Source organism: Choloepus didactylus, chromosome 3 (genome assembly GCF_015220235.1).
Source record: "Choloepus didactylus isolate mChoDid1 chromosome 3, mChoDid1.pri, whole genome shotgun sequence".
In the NCBI taxonomy this organism is placed as follows: domain Eukaryota; kingdom Metazoa; phylum Chordata; class Mammalia; order Pilosa; family Megalonychidae; genus Choloepus; species Choloepus didactylus.
The window spans coordinates 41,398,753-41,422,027 of NC_051309.1; the positions used below are offsets into that span (position 1 = coordinate 41,398,753).

The 23,275-nt window shown below is 38.3% G+C and overlaps 1 protein-coding gene across 2 annotated transcripts in view; it reads left to right on the top strand.

Moving 5' to 3' along the window:
- KLF3 (Kruppel like factor 3) overlaps positions 1-22,719 on the top strand; it is a 34,140-nt gene extending 11,421 nt beyond the window's left edge. For both annotated transcript variants that reach the window (XM_037829572.1, XM_037829573.1), the window contains exons 2-6: positions 3,356-3,451; positions 10,803-11,289; positions 11,907-12,057; positions 16,525-16,685; positions 18,857-22,719. In XM_037829572.1, coding sequence (XP_037685500.1) covers positions 3,395-3,451; positions 10,803-11,289; positions 11,907-12,057; positions 16,525-16,685; positions 18,857-19,038 — 1,038 coding nt within the window. In that variant the 5' untranslated portion in view covers positions 3,356-3,394 and the 3' untranslated portion in view covers positions 19,039-22,719. The remainder of the gene's footprint in view (positions 1-3,355; positions 3,452-10,802; positions 11,290-11,906; positions 12,058-16,524; positions 16,686-18,856) is intronic.
- Positions 22,720-23,275: the final 556 nt, after the last annotated feature.

A 23,275-nucleotide genomic window follows, 5' to 3' on the forward strand; every position in this document is an offset into this window, starting at 1 on the left:
GGACTCGATAGGAGTGGCAGAGAAGGTCTACTCAGAGATTCAGGCACAGTGGGTAAAGAATGTAGAATTGTTCTAAACAAAAGCCTGGTTTGTTTTAATGTGTTTGATTCTTCTTTCAAATTTGGTTCCTATATAGCTTAGTTTATCTCTGTTTTTATTCAAAGTTCTTAATTCTAGAGTTAATATTTAAAAAATTGGCACACAGGGGTGCATAAAGCTGTCCCTCCTCCACACCCAGGAAGCTGTTTTTAACAGTTTGGAGTGTATCATTCCAGGCATTTTCTTTGGTTGTCCTTAATCCTTATTCTTCTCTGTTGTTTCATATCCTGAAACTATTACTGAAAGAATAATCAGTTATTTGAGAAGCTACCAAATTGGAAACAAAGTGTTATTAGACATTTGGATAGTCAGTGAGTTTGATTCTGTTTATGATGATACTTGAATTTTGGACACTTTAAAAAACTGTTCAGTAATGAATTTTTTAGTTAGGAGTTTCAAAATGGTGATATTCTAATTCTATCATCCCTTCTGCATTCATTAGCTCGAGTAATTCTATAATGACGTATATCCCTTCAACAACTATTTATTTATTCTGAAGTACCGTCCCGAACAGAAATATTTTAAAATGATAAGACGATACAGCAAGTTAATGTATCATTCATTTCTAAGTGGCTTCAGTCGTCATTGCTATGGGTGTTAGAAAGAGCTGTTGGAGGCTTTATAAGCTAAGTGGTAGGGTTAGAATTTGAACCAAAATGAACTTTGAGCCCGTGGTTGTGTTTTCTTCAAAGCTGCTATTACTTGTAGTAAAGGGTGCAAGGTAGTATGAGGTGTGGAGATGCTAGCCCAGCATCTAGCTAGCATCACCCAGCTGTTGTAGTGATGCAGTTGTGAAGTGACAAGGTCCAGTGTGAGCTCTCATACACGATGTAGGCAGCTGATAATTTTTAAGCTGGTTTTTGTTTTTGTTTTTGTTTTTGTTTTTTAAGGGCGTTGGGGTTTGATCCTTAACAAAGAGGCAAATACCAGACGTTCGTCCAGAAGTTGGAACCTACCAATTCAGTGCTATGTGTAGAAGGGGTTATCCTGAAATTATGTTTGCATATTTATTGATATAAATGCTTAAGAGGTCAAAAGTTGTTGTTTTTTGTTCTCATCTCATTTGACCTTACTAAAACCTTGTGATGTAGGTAAGGGAGGTGTCATCTGCATTTTGCTTCTGAGAAGAGTTGCCTTGCCTCACCACAGAACTAGGATGCAGGTTCAGTCTCGAGGCCAGGGTTTTCCCTTCTACACACCTGAGATTGTGAGTGCTGTTGGAAGAATGTTCACCAAGATACTGGCTAGTGGGGTGGATGAATCTTAGAGATTCAACTCAAAAGGCTTATACGAGTGGTACAGGAGGGTCAGCTGGTAGGAAGGTGCAGCAGGTAAGCAGTGGGTCAGCGCTGCTAAATTGATGTAAGCAGATCTCACATCTTTTGTTTACGGTCTGCTACGGGGCACTGGACAACAGTCCTTGGGACAGTGTCCATCTCTACAGCCACTTAGGGTGGGACCTGGTCAATAATACATAGATCCCCCAAAACAAAAGGGGTTTCCATCCTTCACTGGCTGTTGGGGTTTGTTTCCATTAGGATACATAAGAGGGTAGTAGCACCATTGATTTGAGCAGATTATATTATATGTTCTGCGATTTCGAAAAGTATAATTTTGAAGTCAGGGCCTTGATATTCACTGTTTTCATAAGACCCAGAATGGGCTTTCTTCAAAGAAGCAGTGAAGCCTAAGAACTATACAGTATTACTTTTATAATTGTATGTGAACATATCTTAGCATGAATACAACAAATTACAGGGTTGCTATCATGGAGTTGGAGATGAGGAGTTTTGATACTGAAATACAAGAAGTAATCTGGAACCAGGGACTTGCTGAGCTCAATATAGAACTTGTTCATCTTCCCACTCAAACCAGGGTGATCTATAAATACCTCCTTATCACCCATCAAAGTAGTGAACACATAAACCAAATTTGAGTAGTAGCTGGGCAGTAATTCTGTAACCTGAGGAATGCAATTGAACATTGGACAGATTCTGAATATTTTGTTCTGTGAGAAAAGTCTTGATGTAGATTACTGTTAGATGTAGACTAGTGTAGAATGCAGAAGAGAATGGAGCAATAACACAAGCAAAATAATAGGAGAAGGATAGAACCAGGTCAAGGTGGACAATTCCTTTACATTAGACTGAGGATTGCCTGATTCCCTAATGAGTGGAAATTGGAGTGAATACCCAAACAACTTAAATAGTCTTCACATGTAAAAAGTGCTTAGAAAATAATAAGATGTTAAAAAACAAAGCCTCAAGGCCCAAATAAGCATTTTTCCAAAAGAGAAATACAAATGGTCAATAAAGATGAAACAAAATTATTCTTCATTAAATCAATTTATAATGAAAAATTTGCGACTTTGGGACTAACAGATTGGAAAAGTTTTTATTGTTTTAAGTGATAAATATACATTGTGGATAGAAATGTTGGGAAGCAAGTTATATTTTATTGATAGAAGTAATAGATAAATTTTACTGGGTGATACATCAAATGCTTTGGAAAATGTGTGTGCTTCTCACCCAAGAATTCCCCTACAGAACATTTAAACTTAAAGTTAATTGAGTACACAAATTAATTAAGATCCATATATAAGAATGCTCGTTCCTGTTGGAAAGAATGAAAATTTAGAAGCAACCTAAGCACCCAATAAAAAGGGATAAGTTAAACTGACCTACTCATACAGTGGCACACTGAATTTGATGGTGTGGAATCATATTTAATGAATAGGCAGCAGTTTCACAATAAATTGCCAAATGAAAAAGTGGATACTGAATATGTATATACTATGATCCCATTTAAAAAGGTTTGGAAGAGTAAAAGCAAAGATACTAATGACAGTTGAGTCTAGTTTTCTTTTTTGCTTGTCTTTTTCCCCTTGATTTATTCTGTAATGAACATAAGGAAAAAGGAAGGGTGTTTTAACATTCATATGTAATGTGAACTTCTATTAAGTGGCACATGCCTCTTAAGCAAGCTTTGCTGCTCAGAAGGGGTTGTACATATTCCAGAAATGTCAGGATTTATGTATTTGAGTTAGAAATGCTGGTTGTTCTCATCTGGTGATAACCATGAAATCTGGTTTTAATTATATGAAATGGCACCTTTCATAGGTAAAGGAAGCAAATCCCAGCTATTCCTCAGGGGAGGGGATGGGAAGAGACGGGTGAGGAGTATTGTATTTTGTTTTAACTAGTTTATATTTAAAATAACCTTGAAATTTAGATGGACACCTTGTTTTGTTTTCTAGGCCAAACACCAGAGCACCTTAGAAGGTTTAGCTAAAAGAATGCTCATGTTTGACCCAGTCCCTGTTAAGCAAGAGGCCATGGACCCTGTCTCGGTGGTAAGTTTTCCAAGATTGAACACCTCTCCTTATTTATTCCAAGTGATAATAACCTTATCGTATATTGTGTTATTCCTTAAAGTTTCTCATTACTTGACAGGCATTTGATAGGCAAGCTTTTCTCAAAGCCCTGGTGGTAAGTGGAGTTCATGCCCACCCTGCAGCCAGCAACCCCTTAATGAATGGGACCCTCCTTTCCCTAAGACCAAACCCCACATCCCCTGAGATAGGATCAGCATGGGGCTTGGGCCACAGGAGAATCTGGTCCTAGCAGAAGTAGGTTTACCAAAGCTCATCGGTCCTGTTGTACATGAAACTATTAAGACTGAAAGGCTTTGGTTAAAAACCATGACAACAGCTAGATGGTACTGGGGCTGTATGAAGGATGACTGAGAAGTGAGCAAGAGAAAGAACTTGGCAGTGAAGGTGGAATTTAGTTTTGCTTGGAAGAGTCTGGCTGGGCGGGAGTCATGCTCATTGTCCTTTCAACACCTTAGCGCTAAGCTAGCCCGGGTCGCATGCCAGACCCCGCTACGTGCTGCCGGGTCACTGGGGGCTAGTAATTATTCCAGGTGTTTATTTAGGTGCGGCTCTAGTGCTGTGGAGATGAGAAATGGGTGACCGCAGAAGGGTGTCTGGCTTCAAAGCAGGGAGTGGTTGAGACTCGAGATCTGGTTTACTGAACATTAAATAGCAAGGCAATGCTCCCGCTGTCTTGCTCTTTTCTTCCATGGGCTTGGAAAATAGTCACAAGGGAAAAATCTAGGCTCCAGTTGTGTATCTGAAGGTTGGTAATGACACACTTGCAAAATTAGATCATCTTTATGGATCGGCTGTAGAGGTTCCTGCCAAAAGCCTTTATACAAGGGTCACTCCAAGGCCCTTGGAACTGAGTTGCCATGGATATTACTAATCCGGTAAAGTATTTACTTACCAGTGTCTATAATGAAAAGTTGTCAGAGTGGCTTTAAAGAAATAACATTTTTTCATCCGGAAAAACAATTGGATAACCGAGTGTCTGAATATGGTAATATTCAGATATTCAGTTAACAACTGAGCAATAAGAATTCTATTCATCAAAAACCTCAATCTACTTCTAATGTTATTTGGTGCTGTCCTCATGTTCAACCATTCTCCCCCCAACTATTGCATGATCATTAATTTCATTTATCAGTGATGCATTTTACTGCTGGTGTGCTTCCAGTGCTTTTAATCAAGCATGAAAATATGGCTCAAGAGCCTAACTTAAAGCAAAGATGAAGTTCCATATTGCTTAGTTGGAAAGATTATTAAAGGCAAAGAAATGCACTTAACTGAAAAAATGGGAAATAAAATGAGTTTAAAGTAACTGTTATCCTTGTAATGTAACTTGTATTAATATGTGAAGTTAAAATATGTAGATGTCTTTTTGTAATGAATGATCCTTTTCTTCTTCGTGTTCTAGTTTTCAACTTCAACTAAAGCTTTTAGAATTTAATGACATAGTTTTGCCAGAGGAAAAATTTTCGTAATGGATGGTGGTGGCGGTGGTAGCACAACATTGTAAACGTAATTAACAGCACTGAATTAAATATTTGAATATGGTTAAAGGGGAAATTTTAGGTTGTATGTATGTTACTAGAATAAAAATTTAAAAATCAAACCACAGGACTGTACAACACAGTGAACCCTAATGTAAACTATGGAGTATAGTTAAGAGTATAATTATAATTTTTCATCATTTGTAGCAAAGGTACCCCACTAATCAAAGTCTTATAATAGGGGGAGAAGGGGTTATGGTAACTGTATTTTCTGCATGATTTTTCTGTAAACCTACAACTTCTCTAATATAAAAAATTATATTAAAAAAAAAAAGTAGTGTCAGTCCTTAGAGTGAAGGTTTTTTTCTTCATTCAGTGAAACATCAGTTAACCGAAACATTTGGGAAGAGTAAAGTGTTGTGATTATTTTACCTGGCACAATTAAATTTAAAACTTTTGTTTCTACTCTTAAATCTTCAAATTTCACCTTTCCTGCCTTCATAGGTAGAGTGTATTGAACCTAGTTAATATTCTTTTTTCTTTTTGCTTCAGTCATTGACCCGAAGGACAAAGTCTTGGCTTTTCTAGTCAAGACTGTAAACCTTATGGCAGTATATAGGACATTTGTAAGAAGATTGTTTTGTTTATTTTAATTCCACATATGAATTAGGAATATTTTCTTGGTGACTCACCCTTTTTTAATTTTTATTTTTCTTGAAAGGGGAGAGCACAGCAGAAGCAATCTGCTTATCTTGTACTCTGCTATAGTTTATATAAAGTGAAGAAATGTCATTTCTTTCTTACTGAGTATAAGCCTTCATACCTTTCTCTGCTAAACCTTGTGCTTTAGGGCAGATGGTAAAGCTTTGGATTGCCCTGTTAAAATTTGCAAGAATGTGGAGCAGAATAGGCAGTCCTTCCCGGTCTGGGCCTCTGATCTCTGCTACTTACCAGCCACCAGCAACCCGAGCCTTCGTTTTTATACATTTATAAAATGAGAGATTTAAATCTGTAAAATAGGAGACAGCATGTGTATATAAGATGCACATGTAAAGGAATTGTTTTTACCAATACATTTCCAAAGGAGGTTAAAAATTAAAGGATATAATTCAGGAAGTGAGAAAGGAAACAAATTGTTGAAGAAACATAGCCTTTCTCATTCTGCTCCTATGGAAAGAAGACTTCTGAAGAAAATGTGTCCCCCCTCCCCTTTTTGCTTAATGAAACTTGCCATCTAACAGCTTCCTTACAGATTGAGAAGTATTTAAAATCAGTAGTGCTCTGTGCTCTTCTAGCAAACTTCATGCCTTTTTGAAGCTGATAGAAAGAGATTTTTCTGCTTTTGTTTGCTTAGTGGAGCATGACATTTGCTGGTTCCAGAATGTTTGTTTATAAATGAACCACGCCTTCCCGCCCTTGGAACCCACCCTTGATATGAAGATTCCTTTGACTTGCATTGCCATCACAGAGTTTTTTTGTTGCTGTTGTTGTTGTTTTTTCCATATTAATGAATATTGAAATAGAGACTTGATACATGAATGAAAAGTCAGTCACTCCATCAACTTAAATTGTCTTGTCATGGAAAGCTCACCAAAACTCGTACTAATTTAAAAAAAATAATGGAACTCTCACTTTAGTCTAAAGTGATAAAGCTTTGGAAAATTATCCAAACCCTGTTCCTTTCTCCCCTTCCCAATTAAAATTTTTTTTTGTTTTTTTTGTTTTTTTTGTTTTGAGATTCAAAAGAATTGGTGTTATCCTTATTCTTGTCACTAGTAAAAACTTGCTAAGGGAGTGTGTTAATTCATTTCATTCATTCATCAAGTATTAAGCATCTATCCCAGGCTCTCAGTTGACTTACATTCTAGGTGGTGGAAGCAGTCATCAAATAAATGGATACTATGTGGAGGTTTAAACATTTCAGTGCATATTACAACAGAAGAAAAGCCGTTTCCTTAATAACTTTTTTTAAAATGCGTTTTTATTGAGATATATTCACACACCATGCAAACCACCCAAAGTATTCAATCACTGGCTCATGGTATCATCTCATAGTTGTGCATGCATCCCCGTGATCAATTTTAGAACTTTTTCATCACTCCAGAAAAGAAATAAAAAGAAAAAAGAAAACCCAAATCCTCCCATACCACTTATCCTTCACTATTATTAACCCATAGTATTGGTGTGGTACATTTGTTACTGTTGATGAAAGAATATTAAAATATTGTTTGCATAATACTTTCCTTTGGAAATTAAAGCTCATTGCCACCCTTAATGGGTTGAGGGAGGGGAGTTGCCCTTTGCTGTGTCCTGTCTTCAGAAGCCTCTCTGTTCCCAGGACTCAGGGTTTCCTCAGAGAAGCAGCCTGTGCAGTGGGCATTGGATGTCCATCAGATGTGGCCAGAGGTGCTTTTTCTGCTTCATCAGTGCTTGTCTCTGACTTAGATTTGAGGCCATACAGCTGTGCTAATTTGCATTGCTTTGTTAGAAGATCAGAATGGTCTGGAACAGAGGGAAAGCGACTTACCCACCAGGGTCTACCCTCCCAGAGCACACCCCCAGCAAATGCTTTATCAGTCCTTAGGGCTGTGGAGAGCCAGATTGTTGCAAGCTAATTGCAGTAGCTTGTGTGCTCCACCCAAATAATTAAAGTAAATGTGTCTTATATAAGGCTCTAGTTAAACCTTGCTATGAAATGTACTGGTGCAACAGTTTGAGGGACTGCATTTCCTCACCGTTTTGTGATACAGTGGGACTGGAAGTAGTTAATTATGTACTCAGAGTGGGTACCTATGTCTAAATGTATCTCCCTACATTTAGCTTTATAGTAACTGCACATCCAAAACAGGAGGGGGCATTCGTTCAAGAGTGAGGTGTCAGCAAAAGTACATAATATTTATAAAGCTTGGTTTAATGTGGTGCTTTCTCTTCCTTCATAGCTTAAGAAACCTGGGGATATTATTAAATTTGCAAATCTCCCAGGTCTAAATTCCTAGTTTCTTAAACTCATCCCATGGATAGAGAAATAAAACAGTGACAACAATTTTTAAAAAGTATTGTCCTCATTTTGCTTCCCACTTACCTGCCAGTAACTTATTGGCATGAAAATCTAGGTCATGGGGAGGTCTTTGAGGAATAGGACTGAAAATAAGGGAGAAGATACATTTCATAAGTCAGGACAATTAGCGCTGTCTCTCAATTCCTGAAGATTTTTCTAGTACCAGAATTTTTGCCCTTTTGAAAATTATATAAAGCAGATTAAATTTTAGAACTGGGAGAAATCTTTTTCCCCCTGTCATTCTGTATTTAATTAGTTCCTTTAACCCTCAATGTGTGTAATTTATAATTTTTGTTGTAGTTCATGAACTTTGCATCTCTTAATATTGCTGTACATTTTTGCCCTCTCTCTCTATGTTGTACTTGCGGTTCCTGGTCCTAAAGAAAGGTAGAAGTAGTCTTTTCTTCATTTGGTTCTTGATATATAACTCAAAGCTGTTTTTAAAAACAACTTACATATTTCATATTTCCTGATTTTGTAGCCTTCCTATTCTTGTTTTTAAGCAGATTATTAGTAAACATTTTCCCCCCTTTTATTTGAGCTTTAGTATTTTTATTCTATATCTCTGTCACTTAGAGCCTTGCTATTCAAAGGGTGCTCTGTGGCACTCAGGCCCCTGCCCTGTTCTACTGAATCAGGAGCTGCATTTTAACAAGATCCCTTGGTGAATTCGTGTGCACAATAAAGTGTGAGAAGGCCTGATTGGAGCACCAGAGCCCATTACAGTGTGTGTCTCCGTATGGGAAGGGAAGGGAAAGGACTCCTGGGATGATATTGTGTGCCAAGCATTGTGTGAAACCCATTGCCTATGTTATCACATTGAATCCAATTTTAATTTTATCCACCCAACTTTCAGAAGGTGGGTATTCAATACCACCTTCATGATTTTTGCCGTATCCTCAGAGTACTGCACTTCTCATATTTAGTTAATAACTTTTCTTGTCTTCTTTTATAGAATCGACTTTTTTAACTTAATAACTTTATTTTAAAAGGGACCTTTACATCACTACTGTAAAAAACAGGTTCTCTCTTACACATTTAAGTAAACACACAGCTGTGGTAAAGGTAGCATATGTTCATCATGCACTGCCTATAAACATCTTAGATACCCCCAGAGGGATGTACTGTACTGCAAGAAGGACTGTTAGGTTATCACTAAAGATAGATTATAATGATATGAATGAAGAAAGAAAGGACATAAGAAAACAAAGTACACGATCTTAATGATGAGAAACTGACACCAAACCCAGATAAAGGTAAATAAAATAGAGTATGTGATACAAAGGTCTGTCCCCACCCATCCCCAATAATCTGATGCTCAGGAGGTCTTGGGTAAGGACCAGGCATCTAGAATTTTAAAAGCAGCACAGGTCATTCTAATGCATAGGCAGGGTGGAGATTCACCCAGCGTAGGCTTAGAGTGATCTCCGTATTAATCCCAGTGAAAACCACTCCTACCCCACAATTATTTGCAACTATGGTGGCCTCTAGGGGGAGGTCTTATAAATTAACAGTGCACTTAGGATGTTTAATTATAAGGCCACATTGGTAGGTGTTCTTCATTGCATCGTGATTTAGTGTTACCTCAAAATCACAGAAGCACTGGATTTTAGAGCTGGAAGACAGACTATGTTGCTTATCATGTTAACTGTAAAACATTCAAATAAAGTAATTTTTTTGCAGGAGTCTTCACATCACTACAGATTTCAATTTCCGTAAAAAGCCTGTAAATAAAGAAAATAGATTATGTTGAGTTTAATTTTTAAGAAAACATTCTCCAACAAAGTCTTTTGTGGCTTTTTTTCTTTTTTAGCTAAAGAATAGAAATAATTTTAATGAATTACATGGCCAAGAATAATACCCACTGATTTATTATAATCATGAAATTATCATGCTTGATTTGTATTTAAAGACAGTAGATGCAGGCTAGATTTCATCCTGATATTATAAGAGAATAAATTAGGTCGCTTGTGGAACATATCATAAATTTGGCAGAAAACAGACCATTTTGTCTCACCTCCAGCATCTAGTTGGGTTGTCCTCCAACCTCCTGATGAGAGGGTAGTAGGCTGTAGACCTCAGCTTGTGTGCAAGTCACTTTCCTTACCCAAGCACTATGTTTCTTCATTCAAGTAACATCATATTAGCTATTTCTCACAATTCTGTGCAATCCACAAATTTGGAAATCAAGTCATCTTTACAACTTTGATCAAATTGTGCAGCCCTGTTTCTCCATATAATACGCAAGTATATAATATGTATACGAAAAATGTTGTGTCCTCTTGAAATTAAAGACACTAAAGCTAAAGAGCATTTCTTGCCAATTGAGAAACCCCACCAGAAAAGCAATGTTATTAGTTTGGGTTGGCTGGTTCTTGGTGAACCACTGATTCCTACTAAATACCATGTTCTTTTCTAAAGGCTCATAAGCCTTCTGTTTTATAACCTGTTACGTTTTGCCAGGTTATCAACCTCAGCCTTAACGTTTGACATGGGAATCATTTTAGGATTAAATTTCAGATTTTCCATGTGATGTAGTAACCACATTGACCTTAGTTCTAATGTTTATTAGACCAACTAATAATGGGTAGGCCAATTAGACCAGTGCTCTCTCATGGCACTTTTTAGGGCCAAACGTGTGTCTAAATCTAAACCACCTTTTACAGTTCATGTAATTCAAAGTACCCTGTTACATATTTTCATCTTAATTTGTGTTCGAAGCAAATGCACTTATTTCATCTGTTTACACCTGTCCTTTTTTCTTTTCCAACAGTCATACCCATCTAATTACATGGAGCCTATGAAGCCCAACAAGTACGGAGTCATTTACTCCACACCATTGCCGGACAAGTTCTTTCAGACTTCGGAAGGCCTCTCGCACGGAATACAGATGGAGCCAGTGGACCTCACGGTGAACAAGCGGAGTTCGCCACATTCGGCCGGGAGCTCCCCGTCCTCGCTGAAATTCCCGTCATCGCACAGGCGAGCCTCCCCCGGGCTGAGCATGCCCTCGTCGAGCCCACCGATGAAGAAGTACTCGCCCCCTCCACCTGGGGTGCAGCCCTTTGGCGTGCCGCTCTCCATGCCACCAGTCATGGCTGCCGCCCTCTCCCGGCACGGAATACGAAGCCCAGGGATACTGCCGGTCATACAGCCTGTCGTGGTGCAGCCCGTCCCATTTATGTACACCAGCCACCTCCAGCAGCCGCTCATGGTCTCCTTGTCGGAGGAGATGGAGAATTCAAACAGTAGCATGCAAGGTAAACTGCTCTCTGCTGCCCCTCCAGGCATTGAGCACCCCAGGTCTTCCCCAGCCAGTCCGGGTGAGGAAGCAAGGAGCCAAGAGCTGTTGAACTCCAAAAAGGAAGTATTCCTCTTAGATTTTGCCTACGGCATTTCCTTTTTCTTTGAAGTGTTGATCCTGAAGAGTTTCCAAGAATCAGGGAAGAGTTTCCAAGAATCAGGCTTGTCTGTTTAATACCATTAGGTGATTGCTTTCACTATTTAATTGCCGACTCTGGGATAGTAAGAATCTTGACTATAAATTGCTTTTATTGAACACCAACATGGTTCTAGGTACAAAAAGGCATCTAGTAAATACCTTTTGATCATGGCAATAGCTAATGGCTTTTAAAAACCACCTTGTTTACTTTAGGTTAGAGGCAGAGAACGATAGGATTGAAAGGTAATAACCATTAATCCTAGGGAAGAATCATTTCAGAGCTGATGTCTTAGAAGTTGTGGCCCCTGCTGAAGTTTTGCCAGTGACAAATAATACTCTCACATCAGTGTTGTAGATAGGTGCTGTGCAGTGAGCTTTTGAAAGTGGAAATTGGCAGATTGTACATAGAGTGACTTTTCCCTTTTTATTTTTTAGTACCAGTAATTGAATCGTATGAGAAGCCTATATTACAGAAAAAAATTAAAATAGAACCTGGGATTGAACCACAGAGAACAGATTATTATCCTGAAGAAATGTCACCCCCTTTAATGAACTCAGTGTCCCCCCCGCAAGCGTTGTTGCAAGAGTAAGTATACTTAGGCCTGCCTGGCATTTGTATAGTAGTGTGCATCTTGGAAACTGAATGGAAGCACGGGCTTTAAACATTTGATGTGGTGTGGATTACGTAGAACCTGTATTGTATGTGGCAGCCACTGGTTCCATGGGTCAAGACGGGAGGATCTCCGAAAACAGTGTACTCTCTGTCACACGGACAACATTTGCAATATTTACAGTGAAACGGTCACCCATGGTTTTGCCACCATATCCCATAAAATCATTTTTTTTCATCCTCCCAGACCATTTGTATATAATTCTCACATAATTGTAATTGACATGGATTGAATTTGCTGTTCTGGATATTCTACTTACGTTTAGAGCATGAAAACTTCATGTGGACATACAGAATCTTCCCAGTTGTCACTTCTAATAGAATATTCTATTTCTATTATATGGGGAATGTCTTTAATCAAACTCTTCAGGCCAAGCAAGCTCAAGAGAGACACTCCAAAACAAGTTACAGCAATAGTGACAGCACCAGAAATTTGTCCACATAGCTCAGAGTAGTTCGGCATTTAAAGAAGTCTTTATTCTCCGGTCTTTTTAACCATTTGTGCCCATAGAGTATTCAGTCTCCTGTAGAGCTGCCATCAGTAGGCCAGTTACACATATCAGTTAGCATCAAGAACCTTAGTGGCTCTTGTAGTTTGTTTTAGATTCAACTTGCTATAATGTGATGGTGACACACACACACATTCAATAACATCATTAATGAGATTTGCCACTGTAGGTCTGCTCGACTTTTACTGGTTGATTACACTGGAGTAGGCTGTGTTTATAGTAGCTAAGAAGATGGCTTTTGGATACGACATCATGGATCCCAGCTCTGCCGTAGACCATATGTGCAACATTGGCTTCATCTTGCTACCCCAGTTTCCTCTTTGTTTTCATCATTGGTTGTAATTGTTTGGTTGCCTTCATAGTAGCTCATGTATTAATTGTCTTTGGCACCAAACTGTAGTCGGTTTTTATTGGTTGTGAATCTTCTTACCCAACTACATCAGCTGGTAGGGAGAGAGTGTGTCCAATGCAATTGTACATGATTACCATTTGCAATTGGGAATTATCTCATTTCCTTCCCCCATAACAAGTATGTGGGAGTCAGCACACAGATAGCTGATGAGCCAGGAACTTGCCTACATTCACACTGTTAACAGCCTCGGGCGCCCTGGACTGGATCCGCTGTTTCCGGAGGAGGGCTCTTTCCACCATCTTGTCCTTGCCTCACCCACTGCATCTGTGCTCTTGCACTTGGGTGAAGGGAAAATAGAACAACTAAGTGAAATGTACAAATCTTGTAGGCTGAATTAAGTCTGTTTTACAATGAGGAGTGTCTTTTTTCTGAGAAGGTAACTATTAACATGGCAGTCACTTGTAATTGTTCCTGCAGGGGTGATGAGCAAGAAGCTATAAAACTAAATATAGCCAGCGGCCCACATAGGGATCCAGTGGCTGATACAATGTTATTCCAAGTCCAGGTTCTTATGAGTTACAGTGTGATAAATTACAGAGGAATATTTGAAGGCAACACTCTGTGCTCTGAAAGCTACCAAAAGAAGATACCTCCTTTTCTTTCCTATTTTACTAAGATGTGTTCTTTTGATGATCACAAGTGCAGTGGCTTTTAATGGTTAACAAGTAATAGGTTTATTTTAATGCTGACAAAAGAATGCATTTTGCTCCTCAAAAAATTCAACATATTAGCCACAACTGGGACATGTACTCTTCAATTAATTCTCTCACGATGTTATTAAGTAATGTCTTGGAGGATACTCAGAGCAGCCTACATAGGAAACCAGCTAGCCAGGAAAGAAGCACTTGAAACCAAATGCCTAGCACCATTGCAGTGAGTCAGCCCCTTAGGAAACCCTTCCTTTCAGGAGGCAGACTTTAAAATACAGCTTTGGAATCTATTGACTTGATCAAAGAATTATAGCTTTGGAATTCTTTTTAAAGGCACTCAAATATATTTCAGATTCCTTTTGGCATATATTTATATATGTGAAAATGTATTTAGAATAAAAGTCTTAAGGCTCAAACTTACCCCCATTTAGTTGTGCCTGTGAAGTGTAGCAAATTTAAGAGGGGTCACCTTAATTCAGAACAGTTACCAGATATCTAATCATTAAATGCTATTCAGACTTTTTGTAATGGTCACAAACAACTTCTTTAAAAATGAGGAGTGAAGAGACCAGAAAGCATAAGATCTGGAAACCCTCATCTCTAGCCACAGGCTCTTCGGACATGGGGCTGCTAATCACTCTCAGAATGTTGCTTTCTTTCAAGGTAGATGTTAGCTTGAGTAGACATTTCTTGATCTGGTTTTAGGACATCCCAGAAGCTCATTATTGAATAGGGTGCTAAGTCCCCAAATGAATAAGGAATTTCTGAGCCCTAAATATTAACCACTACCATTTGGTTTTACCTCTGGAGCAGGTATAGTTCAAAGTGTTCTATGTACATTATTCACAGCAGCTTTCTGGGATAATATCTTCAGCCCCATTTTACAGAGAGAAACTGAGGCACGGAAAAGATAAGTACCTTGCCCAGGGTCACAGAAGCTAGTCAGGGTCAGCCTTTCAGTGTACCTTTATGTACAAAATGAGCAACTGGAAAAAGCGATTGTACACAAACTATTAGACAGAGTCCCAATCCATAAATATCTTATAACTGGGAGAGACTTCTCAAGTCATCTGGGATACCTTCCCAGTATCCCAGAGGCATGTGAGATAAATTTAAACATTAATTTTTTCCCGGAATTTCATTTCCTGATGATCTGCTCTTAATGAAGATGAAACATTTTGTTGAAGGATTGTAAATTAATAATTCAGCTTTATAAAAACTGTATCTGTCTATAAACCTCACTTCTCTATTTGTCTAAACGTATGTAAAGTCCTCATTCTTTTTTTTCCTCACTATTTCACATTCACTTTTCTGTGTATCTAAACTTGGCTACCTTAGTCTTCTGTATCCCCCTCCAGGCATCAGGGTGGAGGTGCAGTAATACTCAAAACTGACAGCTTTCTTTGCTAATAATAAAAGTGTGAAAAATAAGTAAGGCCGTTTAAAATAGACACATCTTCCAGTGTTTCCCTAGTCCCTTATTAGCAAGCCTGGAAAAGTATAAGAACTTTTGATAAAAGGAAGTACATTCACATTTTACCAAGATAAAAAGTAAGTTTCATTTCAGGGACCCCCTTTTGATTTTTATGGCTAAATTTTTGTTATACCTTTATATCTCATTGGCTTAGGTATTTACCCTCATTGAATTTTTTCCTTTGCACCAACATGTTTCCCCATACACACTTGTACAAAACAGTCATGATAGTTGGAACATTTCAGGGGCTGCAGATTAAAGTTTAAAACAAAAAGAAGTCTTTCATTACAGTTGGAGGCCAACAGTGTAAATGGGTGGTGTGTCGAGTCTTTAACCCTTAGGAAAGCAAATTTGAAGAGATTAGAATTTTTAATTATGTTAATCCACAGAGGGAAGCTTTGGGAAACTTTCACAGACATTTCCCAACTCTTCCCCATCCACATTTCTTCTCTTCCACCTTCCTTTCTGAAAAAGAGAATTCATAGTGATGATTAACTTGATTAGATTTCAAGCCCACCCTAAAAAGATGTGCAATCAGGAATGTGAGTCTGGGGTGAGAAATGAAGAAGGGAAGGAGAGTGCCAGGGGTCCTGTGAGTCAGCTGGAGCCACACCTGGAGCCAGTGTAGTGGGTAAGGCTTGGCTTCCTTGCCCAACTGCCAGCCCTGCCCCCTTACGAGAATAATAGTAAAGATTTGAGTTTATGAAGGCAGCAGTGTCAGTTTTTTTTTTTTTGGAAGAGCCAGCATTTGAAAATCAAGTATCAGTTTGCAGTCTTAACAGACTCACACTAAGTACCAATGATGTAAAGGATAAAATGTATTATATCCCATTTGACCTTTTACATTTGACCTTTTACATTTTTTGACCTTTTACATTTTTTTCCAAAACAACAATAAATGAAAATCAGGCCAGCCTGTGGGAGAATGTAGTGTAGTGGTCAGCATTGTCAAGTGCCACAAAATTCTTAAAATAGGCAAATTTTTATCAAGGGAAAGAGAGTCTCCTAGCACTTTTGCACACCTCACCCTTCTTGCTGTCCTTACTTATCTCCGTGTCTGTCTCCCCCTAGAGTGTGAGCTCCTCGAGGGCAGGAACCCTGTTTTTATTCATCTTTGTGTCCCGGTGCCAAGCTCGGTGCCTGGCTCATGGTAGGTGCTCAATAAATGTTTGTTGAATGAATATAGCAGTGCTTCTTGGGTTGATCAGCTATTTTCTTTTTAATTTTGTTGGGATCTTTTTGTTTGTTTGTTTTTGCCGACTGTTAATGCTTTTAGTGAACGGAAGAAAGGGAAGAGGCTTTTATTCAACATTTTATGTTTAACATTGGTTTTCATAGGAATCACCCTTCAGTCATTGTACAGCCCGGGAAGAGACCTTTACCTGTGGAATCTCCAGACACCCAAAGGAAACGGAGGATACACAGATGCGATTATGATGGATGCAACAAAGTCTACACTAAAAGCTCTCACTTGAAAGCACACAGAAGAACACATACAGGTATTAGAAATACAAGGCTCGCTTTATTTTTCTTTTTTTTTAAGATGTCTTCAAACGGAATGTTAAAGACAAAAGTTGTTAGTTTAAGAGGTTGTTACAATGAAAAATTTTCAGGCATCTTGAAAGTTGCCATAGTCACCCACAAATGCCCTTATTTGTTGCGAAGAATTAAATTTTGGATAACAATTTGCTTTTTTGATGAGTTAGAACAGATTCAAAGTTATCTGTGTAACAGGGTCCCTGGCCGTCATTTGCAGTTCTTTACTCTGTAGTAGGGAGAAAGGGATGGACTCTCAGCTGGAACAAGGGGAAAGTGCTCACAACTGGGCCTGTTTCATCAAGGACATGGCCTTCCTGTGGCTGGTCACTTAATAGACAGCAAAGAGCAGTTCTTTATGTAGAACAGATAAATGCAGCAGTTTAATAAAAATGACCTTCAAATAGAGAACTGTTACTGAAAGAAAAGTGAGGGAATTTGGGTGATTACTGTCTTCTTAATTGGGGGGAACTTCTTTGCTGTTGCCCTGCCATACTTATTCTAGGGTGTTTGTCATCTTGCCCAGTATTGAATATAGACAGTGGGAAACCAGATCATATATAAATTGTTATGTAGATGAAGAAAAAGTGAAACTGTTCTGAGTGCTCCTAAACATTCTGATACAACAAAACATCTAATGGAAATCATTTAAAAATGTTTTAAACAACCTGATCGATTGTAGTCACTATTAGTGATTAGTTATGAGTCAGTAAGCCTTATCTGACATTAGATTCCTTGAAGTGGAATTCTAGGATAACTGATTTATCTCTGTACATTTTCTTTAACTCAGAAAAATTATTTTTCTGACTCTTGTGCATCATTCTTATTAGGAAATTCTACAAAAAGCAGTATCTTGGGGAGGACACAGAGGAAATTGAGGGAAAATCAGCCTACATATAATCGTTCTTTTGGGAGTGTTAGAAGATGCTGAGACCTGGGGTTCCTGAGAGAGTACTCACTTTGGCATAACCTTGTTGTGGAGAGAGCTGAGGGTTCCCCCATGTTCAGTGGAACACCCAGTCAGTGATGCCAAATAGATGAGTGAAAGCATCCCAGGGCAATTAATGGGAACAGAGGGGTAGATGTTACCAAATTCCAGCCTAAGATTAAAGGCATTGAATGTTTGGATAATAGTTGCGATGTTTTTTAGCTTTTATATTCTGTGCAGTAAAGCAGATATTACAAATTGGGTGTCTCACTGAAATGCCAAGAATGGCAGTCCTGCAATGTATCCAGAGCACACGGTGTTTTGGTTTGCTAAAGCTGCCGGAACACAATACACCAGAAATGAATTGGCTTTTACAATGAGTTCAGAAATTTACAGTTCTAAGGCCATGAAAATGTCCAAATTAAAGCATCAGGAGGTAGAAACCTTCTCTGAGGAAAGGCAGCTGGTATGCAGGATCCCTCTGTCACATAGAAAGGCACATGGCGACGTCTGCTGATCTCCCAGCTTCTGGTTTCAGAACGGCTCTCTCAGCTCCTGTGGGTCTTCCTTGCTTCTCCCAGGGGCAAAGTCTGGATTACATCTCTTAGCCTCTCTCCTGGTTCTGGGTTCAGTGGCAGCCTCCAAAATGTTTTGGCTTCTGTCTCTCTTAGTTTCTCTGAGCCCTCTCCATAAACTCTATTAAAGGACTCCAGTAAAGGATTAAGACCCACCTTGAATTGAGTGAGTCACATCTCCACAGAAACAACCTAATCAAAAGGTCCCGTCCACAATAGGTCTGCTCTACAAGATTGGATTAAAAGAACATAGGCTTTTCTGGGGCACATAACAGATCCAAACCAGCACATAAGGGATGGTAAATGAGAATTAATTTGTGTTGCCCATTGCCCATTATTACTGATTTAAATATGTAAAATTTCTATTAACAGCCTTTTTATTTGTAGGTGACCCTGGCTCTTCCTGTCACTTTCCCACAAGGGTCTGCTCCTCACCTGCAGATTAGTCCAGAGGAACGGGTTTTAGTAACCTGACTTATGACAGGGTGGGGAGGAGTTACTCTATTTTTAGTAGTGAACCTATCTTGGAAGTAGAGGCTTTAGATCAGAAATCTAAACTTTACTGTCTTCACTGATTAATTTCCTTTTGCTTTCAGAAAAATTAAGCTCCTACTCTTTTTCCTTTTTGCAGGAGAAAAACCCTACAAATGTACATGGGAAGGATGCACATGGAAGTTTGCTCGGTCTGATGAACTAACAAGACATTTCCGAAAACATACTGGAATCAAACCTTTCCAGTGTCCAGACTGTGACCGCAGCTTCTCCCGATCTGACCATCTTGCCCTACATAGGAAACGCCACATGCTAGTTTGAAGGCCACCGTCTCCCACCTCAGCACAACTCCCCACTCTCCTGGCTCTCTCTCGGTCCTCCCTCCCATTATCTAACTCATTTTTTACATGTACATTTTAATTTTGATTCAGCTGGTCTGAGTCTCTGAATTTGTATCATTCAAAACTTCCATATGGTCAGTAGTAGAGTTTCTCTAATCTTTCCTTCTCCTTACCACGGGTCAGACCTAAAGAATGTGAACACTTTTTTTTTTTTCCTGGGGATGCTAAGCAAACCCTTCTTACAAATACGTTTAATGTACTGAGAACAAGGGAACTTGTAAACTAACATAAACAATTGTCGATTTCTCCATGTATTCCTCAAAAGAAGTCAAAGTAAATGTATTAGAATTATAACAGTATCCAGCCTGCTAGTCCTTGCCAGAGACATTCATTCCTACGTGCCCTGTGATCGCATTTTGTGCTCGACAGTGAAAACAGTGGTGGACCCTTTCCAACATGCAGTTAGTTAGAAGTGCAGCAAGACATCAAGCTAGTTCAGTCCAGTCTTCATTGCCCTTCGCAGATCTTGCTTGTCAGCCTGGATTTATCACTTCATCTAGATTAAGTCCTGTAATCTCCTTCGTGCTCGTAGCTCATGGAGGTGTTTGCCACCATTTGGAGACAAGTCAGAGCTGCTGATTTAGGTGGATGATGTGCCTGTTCAGCATGGAGTGGGAGCAAAGGGGCATTGCACAGGGGAGATGCAGAGGGGGCAAAAGGAAGCCAGCAGTTCCTCCTGGGTTAGAGTTTGTCAGTGATGTTTCAGCATTTGGCTAGATATGCAGTGCATTCCCAGAGCCTCAGTCTTTATGGATACTAAGCTGCCAGATACCAGCGGGGTTATCCATGCAACCATCTCCATTCCTGCAATGTCCAAATATGGATAATCAAGCATTGATTGTAGGGACTACACAAGTATTTACCCATTAATGGTAAATATATTTTGGGTAAGAGTATGGGTAGTCTTTATTTTACCCACCCTGCTTATGCTTTTGTGCAAACAGGGAAATGTTGAGTGGTAATTGTATTCCCCTATCAAAATGATCATATAGCTTTTATACAGATTCTCTTCTGTGAGAACTGTAAGGTGACAAATTGACTCTCAATTGTGATTATGATGCATATCAAATAATCATCTGCTAATATAGATTCATTCAATTTAAGATCAAGAGACACTCTTTGTAGATACAACTAGTTATGAAGCACACAAACCTTTATTCTTGGGACAAATTTCTGAAGAAGATAGAAAACTACAGTTCAGGGATTCATATATATTGCTTAAAATTCCCAAAAGTTTACTTTTGGAGCTGGCAATCTCCTATCACTAACAAGTATCCTGTCAGAAGAACAAACTGAAAATGACTCGTGTTTATGCTGAAGATAAATAGTACCATTATTCTGGGGAAGTTTTTCAAAAGCTGGCTTTTGAGTATCATATTCTAAACGCCCATAAAAATAATCCATGCATAGAGATGCCATTTGTCCTAAATTGGAAGAAAGTGGACAACAGTGGTCAAATGTGGGTGCATATAACCAAATGTGCCTTCATCCCTTGATAAAGGATGGAGTTGGAGAAGAGAGAAGAATGGAATCCTGAAGATGCATCCCAGCCACAACTCAGGATCCAACACAACCTTGGCTGGGAGGAAGGTTGTTTAATCCTTTTTTAAAAAAAAAAAAAAATCAGTGATTCTGGAGGCCTGTGACTTGTGTGGGGAGCTTACTTTGATGGCGCTATGCTAATGAAAGTTAGGTGTAGGGACTGTGTGTCCAGGAGATCCAGCCCCGTGAACCAACAGAAAGGAAATGTAGTTGAGAAATGAAAAGTAATTTGTTATCCTGGCACTTGGGTTTGATTTTCTTTTTTTAAGCACTGCAAAATTTGTTTAGAATATTAATTGGGCTATTTTTTTTCAACTATGATATGAATTGAGGGATAAAAATGGCTCTTGGAAAACTAGGTCTGTGTAATCAACGCTTAGTCACATTCATGCCAAAGTGTTCATTCCTTAAAATGGTTCTACAACACTGAAGAATCAAGTTGGAATGCAAGGAACTTTTTTGTTTTGATGGAGATAACCAGTGTATGTGTTCCAACCCATATAGAAGAAAAAAGGGGGTTGAGGGAGGGTGGGCAAGAAAAGATAAAATTCATTTTTGAATGAGCTTTGAGTGTTGAGTCCAGTTAATAGAAAGTTTCATGGGTTGTCTTGAAATTTGATGTGTTTGTTATGGCATATTTAAATTTTGCAAAAACTCTTACTTAATGTAGTTTGTTTAGATTATGTTAACAGTTCATTAACAAAGAGCCATTTTAATTGAAAGAACAACAACCCAGAGAGGCCAGTCTATTCCCATGCTGTCTATATACTTTAGTTACCAATTGGCCCTTACCAAATTTCCTTATATATATTTGCATTTTACTATGATAGTTGGGGAATTTAGTCTCTTAGTCATTTTTAGCTATTATTGTGGAAGACCTTAAATACAAGATAATCTTAAAATGCCCTTGAACATATGGATTTAATGATGTACCATGTTACTATCCATGGTGATTTTAATTGCAATATTTTAAATATTGAGAATGATTTGTAAACATGATGTTAGTGTCATGTAAATTGTTTGTTATAGAATTTCTTGGATTATTACCCAAGTGTCCTCTAAGGGATGAAGTCAGAAAACTTAAAATCTGAATCCATCATACTATAAAGTTTCAAAATGTGAATATACATCCTAAGTGGGCATTACCATTCTAAATTGTTTGGTCTGAAGAATGTGTTAGCAGCATAGCTATGTTCAGTTAAGGAGATGCTAAATTTGCAGAAGTTTCAAGAGCCTTAGAACAGATTTGCAGGGGAACTACATTATGTACATTTATATTTTATTAAACACCCATCTGCACTATCAGTATTGCACTAATGTGGAATTTGAATGACCATATTGCTGATACTGTGTACCTGCACATCATTCCTGATAGATTGTTTTAAAGACAATCTCAAAGAGCTAAGATGAATAATTGGATTTGTTTGAAAATATACAGTAGTCTTGAAAGAATTCCTGTCATACGTGAAGTCGCTCAGAGTTGTCTTTATTCTCTTCTTGGTCAAGGTTAACAATTGCTAAATGATTGCAAATTCACTTAAATAATACATTTACAAAGCCATTTTACACGCATTAAATGAGGGCTACAACAATATTATGTTTTAAAAATACTAGCACTTTTTTTTTTTTTTTTGCTGTTATGTACTTAGTGTTAGAGGGTCAAAATAATCTTTCTGCTTAGCATCTCTTAAACCATACCTGCAATATAGCAGGAATATTACATTTACAGTACTTTAATACCTGTATAAACTATGCAGAAATTTTTAATAAAGTGTAATATATTTTATAAGCTAATAAGACTGAATGGGTAAAGGTTTTTAGCATGCAGTAGTATACTTCAAATACTGAAACATTTTGGTAATCTTTCTTACTAAAGATGTGAATGTTTAATGTACCTTCTCTGTTTCTACTCTGTAGTCCAATGGGAATTCAGTAATGACATTTTGTCATGTCAAACTGTGAACATAAATTTGTACTGTACAGTCCTCATATACTATATACAGTATGCAATATATGTATTATATACTTGTTAATAAAACCACCAGAATATTAAGTATCATCGTGTGGTTATGTGTCTTGATCACTAGGAACAAAACTTTTGAGAGAATAAAACGTGTATGAGACCCTGCTTAGAAAATTTCAAAGTAAATCACTCTTTGTTGGGCAAACTTTTGTTGATGGACAGAGAGAAAAATAGATCTAACTGGAAGATGCACTAAATGAGTGCATCAAAACTCAGCCCTAAAGCGTTGTCCCTAGTTTTCTGGTAAAAGCCAACAGAAAGTCTTCTAAATGCAAACTTTACAAGCCTTCAGACAATCTGGCATAAAGGTACAAACTCTTGGAATCTGTTGTTCATGGCCCCACCTGCTTCCAAAAAGAATTTGCAGTGTCTTGTTTTTAAAAACACATCTATCTAATACTTTAAATTCTTAAGTAAGATAAAGGATCAGGATGCATACCTTGGGGAATGGAGATTCAGGAACAGGACAATAACAAAGTAAATTCTGGATAAACAGTTGTTCAGTCCTTCAATAAGTCCTGTCCATGGACAACTGCAATTGACACCATCTCAGCAACTCCAACAAGTACTTTACTGAGGAGAGTTTACAGTT